The sequence below is a fragment of the Grampus griseus genome (assembly GCF_964374135.1).
Source record: "Grampus griseus genome assembly, chromosome: 11".
NCBI lineage: Eukaryota > Metazoa > Chordata > Mammalia > Artiodactyla > Delphinidae > Grampus > Grampus griseus.
Genome location: NC_139005.1, coordinates 40,860,653 through 40,869,604, shown reverse-complemented (window position 1 = coordinate 40,869,604; position 8,952 = coordinate 40,860,653). Strand labels below are relative to the sequence as shown.

General features: G+C 43.2%; 1 protein-coding gene across 1 annotated transcript in view; it reads right to left on the bottom strand.

The window, feature by feature from the left end:
* Nucleotides 1-657: 657 nt before the first annotated feature.
* Nucleotides 658-8,952, bottom strand: part of DIP2B (disco interacting protein 2 homolog B) — a 236,959-nt gene continuing 228,664 nt past the window's right edge. The window contains exons 36-38 of the mRNA XM_082664954.1: nucleotides 8,275-8,452; nucleotides 6,272-6,395; nucleotides 658-4,656 (exon numbers count right to left, since the gene is read on the bottom strand). Coding sequence (XP_082521080.1) covers nucleotides 4,404-4,656; nucleotides 6,272-6,395; nucleotides 8,275-8,452 — 555 coding nt within the window. The 3' untranslated portion in view covers nucleotides 658-4,403. The remainder of the gene's footprint in view (nucleotides 4,657-6,271; nucleotides 6,396-8,274; nucleotides 8,453-8,952) is intronic.

Below are 8,952 nucleotides of genomic sequence, written 5' to 3'. Positions count from 1 at the left end.
CTGTATCTTCTTGAGGGCAGTGACTTGAGTTTCTCTCTCTCTAGCTTCAGTTGTTATCACAGTGACTTGTGCCTAGTGGGCAGGCACTCAATAAATGTGTATTAAGTTAAAGAAAAGTTCTCAGCTGCCTGAATAGCTTGGACTGTAATTCAAGGACCAGTTTCAGTGTCTGAGAATATGCTCAATTTGATAAAAACTCCCATCAAGTTTCTTGAAACCAGGAAATGGGAGAGCAAATGAGATATTACCCTAGAAAAGCTGAAACCCAGTCCAATTACAGATTTTAAAAAATAATAACAACATGTATGATCAATAGTTAAAAACTACCAAATGCTACAGGGTAGGAGGAAAACTAAGTTATAATTGGTCTGGACAAAAGGCTTATTAGTTTTCAAAATGACTCTCTATTGTTCCTCAATCTGGCCTCCTTTTATAGAACTGATTTGCTATAACTTCGGATCTCTGTGTTCATTTTCCTTAGACCTCTCCAGGTATCTTTGGGTCTTACCATCTGAAGTTAAATTTAAAATTTATTAATTCCAATTTATCAATTCTCCCGATGTGTGAAGCATTAAACATAATCAGGCATCAATATTTATTAACACAAGACAAAGGAAACACATTCAATGAGTTAATAGAACACTGTCCAGCCAGATGTTAAATTTAAAAATGTATATCTAGTCTAATTTCAAATAAATAAAAAAAACTTTATACATAATTACACAGTACTATAGTTTGAATCTGACACTGGTAAATATCTTGACAAAAAATAAACAAAACAGCATTTAGGACTAAAAAATTATTCTTATATCTTTACACTCTCTTCCTCTGGACAAATAACATGGCCCATCTACATAGACCTAAACCAGAAATGTTGAATGAATGATAAAGAAAAGGCCTATTTTGTATTTGGAGTACTGCAGCTTGCTCCAAATACTCTTGTTTTTACACGAAAGCAGACAACAAAAACAACTCTAAGGCATAGATCATGTTGTAGTTTGAGGGTGAGGTGATAACTCCTCATTGCTTCAGTCTAAAGATTCCTGGATATTCAAGGAAAGTAATTTATTTGGCCAAGATATTGAGCACCATGCCTGGGGCACAGACCTTAACAAAAAAGCCTAAGGCCTCGGGCCCTTTGTTGATTCAACAAAAGCATTAAGCAAGCATTGCCCAGGGACTAAAGTTAAGGAGACACTCCTATGACCAATAGACAGGCAATGGTCCCTAAACAGCCTGAGGCAGCACAACTTCAGGAGGACCTGGTACGGGGAAAGCAGGGGCCCTTTATGAGGCAGGAAGGAAATAAAGAGTGTGGATTCACTGATGCCCATTAGCATGCTGGTCATTCCCAAGGTCTCACTGATGCAGGAGATGGCATTTGTTCTGAGGAAGCCCCTTCCTGATCTACCTTGTTACTTCTGCTGAGAGGCAGAAAGAGTTTCAAAAACTTTCAGATGAATAGGTTTCTCTTATCTGAAATGAGGGCTTGCTATTCTTTAGTCCCCCCGCCCCCACCCCCACTCCCCACAGGCATAAAAACCCAGACACAATATGTTCCCAAGTTTTGGCCAGGCTGTTTCTATTAATAATGGCCTTTGGGGCCTCTCTTAAGAGTCAGTTCTACCACAAAGGTTCTACTTAGTGTGGAAAGACTAAGAGCGTTGTGTCACCAAGAGAAAGTTTTCTTACCAAGTCTGCAACAGACTAGGCATCAGATCTGTAGATGATCCCACAAACACCTCTAAACTAATGACTGACTCTCTTCCCCTTCCAGAGGATACTTTACCAGAGTTACTGGTGAAGTTCCCGAAAGACACACCTTAGCATCTTAGTTTTCTTTCCTCCACCAGCTTATTCTGGCTTTGGGGGATAGGCAAAAGATAAATAAAGCAGCCACAAGGCAGAAAGCAAAAAAAATAACAATAAATCAGAGGCCTGAGGAACTTCAAAACTAGATAATCAGCCCCTAAATAACTGGGAGTTGGCCATACCATGAGATTAACGGAATATTTTATTTGAAGGAATGAGTATAATCTGCACAGTCCAGTATGGTAGCCAACAGCCATGTGTGGCTACTGAAAACTTGAAATATGGCTAGTCCGAATTGAGATGTGCTTAATACACACTGGATTTCAAAGACATAATATGAAAAAAAGAAAGTAAAATATCTCAATAATTTTTTATATTGATCCCATGTTGAAGTATTTTTCATATATTGTGCTAAATAATATATTAAAATCAATTTCACCTGTTTCTTTTTACTTTTTAAAATGTGGTTACTAGAAATTTTAAAATGACAGATGTGGCTCACAGTATATTTCTAGCAGACACCCTAACTTGTGTAATGAGAATTATGAAAGCAACCCATAGGATAGACTCTGCCTTATACCTTTTTCTTAGAACTTGTGGATTACGGAGATAGAAGATCCTCAGGGTCCCTTGCTTTGATTAGTGAATCATTAAAAACTGTCTTAAGAAAATTACTTTCCAAATAAGCAGGCTGTTTTCTCTGCTAGTCACTGGATTTCTTACCCCAATGCAAGTGCTTTTTTCCTGTACATCCTAGAACCTCTCCCATCATGTGTAAGTTAACGTCATCCAAAATGTTGAAAAAGAGATCTGGAACTGGAAAATGTCTTGAGGTCTTCCCTCTGCGGAGAACGAGTTGGGAGGAAAAGAGGGTTATGTAAAAGGGAGGCAATAAAGTGGCTTTGAGTCATGAGACTGTATAAGGGCAGCCCCCCAGGAGTGCTGCCGTGGCGAAGGGTCTGGTCTTTGCATTATAAACCTTATTTTCAGGGTAATTACAAGTCTAAAAAATTGTTTAAAAACATATTTAGTTTACATGATGTTACAGTGGGGTAAATAATGTGTATTATTAAAATAGTCTAAATAAATATTTACACAATAGACCAGAGTGGGTCAAAGAGAACCATTCTGATTTAACAAGTTAACTCTGTTCACTTTGAGTTTTTTTTTTTTAATTTTAAAAAATATTTCTGTAAGAAAAAAATAATAAAATTCAACTATATTCAAATATGTGAAGTATCAGACCAAAGAAAGGAAACCGAGCCAGAGGCCAAACTCAGTCCCAGGCTCTGTCCGCTTGGCCTGGGCACCACAGTTATTTCAAAAGAGTTTCTTGCATACATCAGACTTCCCCTATTTCAGCATAAGCCTGGCTACTTTGGCAACCCAAATCGGTCAGTTCTGAGACATGCAGTTACGAGGCCTTACGCCTTCGCGTGACTATCGATCCCACTGCCTTCCCAGCCTATTGCTCTTGTTCTTAAAATCCCCGCCCTAGTGAACTGGAAGAACAGAGGATGCTCTTCAGTCCTCAGAAAAGAAAAGCTAGATGTATAACTGCTGACACAGTATACAATGGGCCTGGAAAAGAGGAAATTCTAAATTCTTATGCAGTCATTCTAAACGTGAAAGACGGTTTCAACACTGGGGGCCGGAGTGAGTTATTCCGGTTCCTTAGAACTGGGTGGGATCTAATGAATCTTAGCTTTTCCTAACATGTTGATTTTTCAGCTGAGATTATTCAGTTTGTAGAAACAGGCTGAATTCTTAAAAGCTTAAGCTGATTCTGGGAATGCAAGCTTAAAAAACAAACATAGGCAGCTTCAGTTTATAAAATACACCAGCCAACAGAGACACAGTACAATGTGCAGCAAAACCTGTGAACAATTTGCACTTTTTAGTCACCTATTCAATTACACTGCATCCAGAGAATACTGAGATTCTCTCAAAGTAGAAATGTTTCTACTTTAGTTGTTACAACTATACAAGCCAATTCTTCAATTTTTAGCTGAATTATGTGTATTCTTATTTACATGTTTAAAACACTGGTCAAAATGTTTTACCATCAAGAATTTTCTATATATAAAGTAATTCTCATATTCAGTGGGTTATCTGATTTGCTATGGGTCAACTGAAAGTAAGCCAAGTAGTTCTGTGTTAACAAAACCCGCAGAAGGTCTAACTATGGTAAAATGGCAAAATACAGTACAGAGCGGGGAACTGTGTAACTCAGACTACCCCATCACATGAATTCATTAAACTCCCTTACAAAATTCTAAAACAGCATTAGATAAAAATACAACTATATACAACAGATGAAAAAAATGCAACATGGATGTAATTGCTTTAGTAACGTGCTGCTCACACTACGTCAAAGCTCATGACCAACAGACTGTTAATATTTTTTTCATTTGCTACCACAGAATTCCCCTTTCCTGTGTGTCACGTGATTGCAGAATCCCACAGGATGAGATGAAGGATATAATGTAGCCATCTCAGCTTATTTCACACCATATGAAAGCTTCCTCCTAGTCACGGGTCTTTGGTCCTGTGGTTTTGCAGGATGGCCCCTGCAGTCCCCACAAGGCTGGTTACATGTTATACGCCACATAGATGGGGTCCAGCTGGTCAGCGAGGAAGCTGTCACGGAGGTGCATCCTCTGCTTCTCTCCTCTGGAGTTGATGGGGATAACGCCTGGGTCCACCACAACTACGACGCCCACGATGAGGTAATGCTCCTCCAGGACGACATTTGTCACTAAAGGAACCAGATCTAGGGCCTCCTGTTCAGAGCCACACAGTTCCACAACCACCACGAGCAAGTTGGTCCACGTGAACACGGCACTGAAATTTCAATGACATTCAGTTAACATGTCATCTCTTACACTGTCTGCCCAAGACTTATCCCCATTTTCCCTGAGAACTGCCTTCTCGCTTGGATCCAACCAGAAGGCTCTCAGCCACGTCTTTAATACATGACCTTGCCCCTATGATCACAGCTGATTAGCTGAGCCATTTAAAATCTCTTGGGAGTTTGGAAGTGGGAATGAAAGTTGTTAGCTGGTCACCTGAACTGAGGACACGTGGACTGAACGTTCTGGGGTAGCAGGTGTGCAGAGAAGTACAGAGAATGGCTCTTCAGGGAGGAGAGAAAGAATGAAGTGGATGCCCACATGGCTCTAGAAAGTGAGAAGACGGTGGTTCCTGATGGCCTTCCCATTCCTTGTTTCTACCTTTCTTGAGATCCAGAGCTGGTCAGAGACTTCTAGGAACCTCTGAGATAACCAGGTATTCTGTCCATGAACTCTCTTTTGCTTAAGTTGTTTTGAAGAGAATTCTTGATATTTGCAACATAAGAGCTTTGACTAAGATTATTATCTATATTATAATACCAAACGGGAAGGGAGTTGGCCTGGCCTCATCTGAACTCAGTGCCCCATACACGCTCTCTCCTATTGTGCTATAAGGTAGAAAGTTGCCTTACATTCAGTGGGGTTTGCTGGGTTAGAAGGTATGACCTGACTTGTGTTTTGCAGTGTTGAACTGCTTTGAAAAACAGATTCAGTCCTTAAGAAAAATGTACACAATATCTGGTAGCATCAAAAGTCAAATGGTTAAAATTAGGGGGTAACCATGGCGCCCAACTTCTCTGCGTTGTTCTTACACCTCATGGGCATTGTTCAGGTCTGTTCAGAGGAGAAACTCTGACAAAAGCAAGACAAAGAAGCATCTGGAAAGCATGAACAAACCATTAAAAGAACTGTGGCTACTTTGCATGAAAAAAAAAAAAAAAACCTGAGAAGGACACACTGACTTAAACATGTATAAAAAGAAACTGGATGGATTCTGTACTGTTAAGAATCCACGATGAAAGCAAATAGGTAAAAACTACAGAGTTCTAATTTTAAGAAATTTTTAGTCAACGTTGAGGTCGGATGATCCTTTGTCAGGGGTAATGTAGGGGGAATTCCCGCACTAAGAGGGAACCTGGACCAGATAATAATAACAGTCCTTTTCATCTGCTTACCATTTGATAGCTTACAAAGCACATTCTCACTGGATCCTCCTGATAATCAGGAAGGAGCAGAGGAGGCATTTTCAGATGAGGAAAGCAGCCTCTTTCCTTGGGAACGCTGGCAGCGCTGGGCCTTCCAGCTGGGTCTTTTGACCTGAAAGTCATGGTTCTTCCCACCACCCTCTACCAACTTTCTAGAGGCGGATGATCAGTTAGGTCCCTTCCAACGGTAAGAGCCTACCATTAAAAAGGACCCAGCCCCACCACGAGTCCACGGAGCCTGTCTTAGCAGACGGCACACTGCCAGACAAGGATCAGTCCGTTTATTTTCTGGCTCCCCTGGAGTTCCACAGCCGTAGGTGGTCTGCTACAGACGGCTGACTACAGAGCAACTTTAACTGGTACCGCAGCTGCGGGGGAACCTATGCTGTGCAGGGGATTTACCATTCGGCCATGCTCCTGTGGATCCGAGACACCGAGGTCTCGATGTCGATGGGGTGGTACCGCAGGCCTCGCAGTTCCAGTGTCTCGTCCAGAGCTCCCACTACGTACAAGGCATCGTGACGCTCTGATGGGGAGAGAAAGAGGAACCTGGTTCATCAGACGCACTGAGTGTACTACATCGTTGGAGTTAAGAGCACAGGGTCCAGACTGCCTGCCACGTCACCTGGCGCCACCACTCACCAGCTCCGTAACGTGGAGAATTAACTTAAGTCTCTGAGTCCTGCTTCCCCTCTGTGAGACAGGGGTAATAATAAATGGCTGCTGTGAGGATTCAATTCACTTAAGGGAGTTAATATGATGCCTGGTACACTGTAAGTGCTGAAAACATTAGCTATCGTCATTATTATTATTACCACGTGCCAGGAATTGTGCCTAGTGCTGCGGAGACAAAGATGATATAACATGATTCCTGCTCTGAAGATACTTACTGTCTAGTGGGGGAAACACACACACAACAGATGTCCTATGGATGGACATCAGGTGGGATGAGGTCAGCCCAGCGACCCGAGTGTGCACTAGGGCCCCCCCTCCCCGAGCTCAGCTCAAGGGTTCAGAAAGGGAAAAGCTGAAGCCATGCTGAGCTTTTAAGGATAAATAGGAATTAGCCAGATGATGGCTGGGGAGGGGAGGAGGGGAGAGGATTTGAGATGGAAAAGAAGTGAACATATGTCATTGTTCCTAGACGTCTTCAAGGACTCCACAGAGACTCTAGTCCTGGTTATTAATAGGCTTGTAATCCAGCAGGACGTTGCAGAAATCTTTTTTTAAAGATTTTATGCACACACTGCATACACAAGGCTACATGGTTTATGTCTATATAGATACTGAAAAGAAGAAGAGAGATGATTTAGCTAGGTCTACAGAATGTTGTATTTTCAGGAAAAGGAAGATTTCTGAAAAATTTAGCAAAACAAACTGCTAGGAGCTGTTGGAGAGAGAAGGATGAGGAAGGCCAGCAGAGTCCCATCATACAAGAGCTGAAGACTGTAGTAACAAAAACAACGGAAAGAGTAGCTAATGACTCTCGAGTGTTTTCTGGGTGCCAGTCACTGTCCCAGGCACCTGAAGGCATTATGTCATTTAATCTCACATCATTTCCACAAGGCAGGAAACGTTATCACTCCCATTTTCCAGGTAGGAAACTGAGAGGTTGAGTGAGTGCTCAAGGTCATACAGCAAATGACAGAGGTAGGCTTCCAAACCAAGGCACCTGGCTAGGCATGCTTCCCTCACCACCAGTATGTTATTCTACTTCCCTGTGAAATATGGAGACACTCTGGAGCTGGTCAGTGGGGAACACAAGCAAGGGGCGAAGGAGAAGTGACTTGGCTCAGTTCCAGCGGCTCAAGTCCAGTGAGTGATCTGTGTCAGTTCTGGGTGTGGATGATGCAATTGGTGCTGGGTATTTTAAAATGGCCATTCATGCCGTCAGGAAGGTTGAAGTCACGGCTTCACTGTGGCTGCCCAGTGGGCAGAGGATGGCTGGGGGCTGCTTACACAAGAGCCCTGCCAAGCAGGCTCGTGTCCAACGTGAGCCGCTGAAGGGACAGAGTGCTTCGGCAGGTTGGCTCCTCTGCACTGCCTCCCGCTCGCAAGGCTTAGGAGCAAGGGACTAAAGGTGGAATACCTGTCCCAGGAGCTTGCTGAGGGCCGAGTCCTGCCAGAGGCATCTACCCATCACCAGGCACATCTCTATGACTGCCTGGCCGAGCCAACCCACAGGTCAGGGATGCTGACACGGGGCCCCAGTGCTTATTCCCTGGGTCCTCTTTGAGGGCAAAGTCTTACTTCAAATGAATACAAGTTCGTGTATGGGTTCAAGAGTCGGAGAAGGGAATAATTCAACACACACACTCCACATCCAAAGGCAGGCTGCGGAAGGCCAGCCCGTGCTAGGGGCTGCAACGCGCAGCAGGACGGGGGTGAGGAACTGCTGAAGATACCTCCGGTGGCTGCTGTGAGCTCGGTCCGGCGGACAAAACCCAGGTATCCTGTTCGAGCCCACAGGGTCTGAGCAGGATCCCCAAAGCTGAGGCGGGTGTTGAAATGGTCAGCTTGAAGAGTCTCACTGTCATAGATGGTGTAATAGCCACTGGCTGTATGGGGACTGTTCACCCAAATCTACAACAAGAAAAAGCACTGGTCACATTTCGCCAGAATCAATTCAGTTCTCTGGGACAGATGATTTTGGCTTAATTTAATTAATTTTGGCTGCACTGGGTCTTAGTTGTGGGATCTTTTAGTGGTGGCATGCGTACTCTTAGTTGGGATGGGATCTTAGTTACAGCATGCGGGATCCCTGACGAGGGATTGAACCTGGGCCCCCTGCATAGGGAGCACGGAGTCTTACCCACTGGACCACCAGGGAAGTCCCTATTTTGGTTTTTTAACCTCATTTTTATAGTAACAACACAGCTGCAACAATAAAGGCAGCTGTCACTTATCAAGTGTTTACCATGTGCTGAACAGTATTATATGCCTTACCTCCATCAATCCTGACATATATGACATGACAATACAGTTTGTACTACTGTTATTCCCATTTTACAGATGAAAAAAAAAAACGAGTTAAGTAACTTGCCTAAGATGCAGAAACAAGGAAACCTACACCCAAGCCTGGG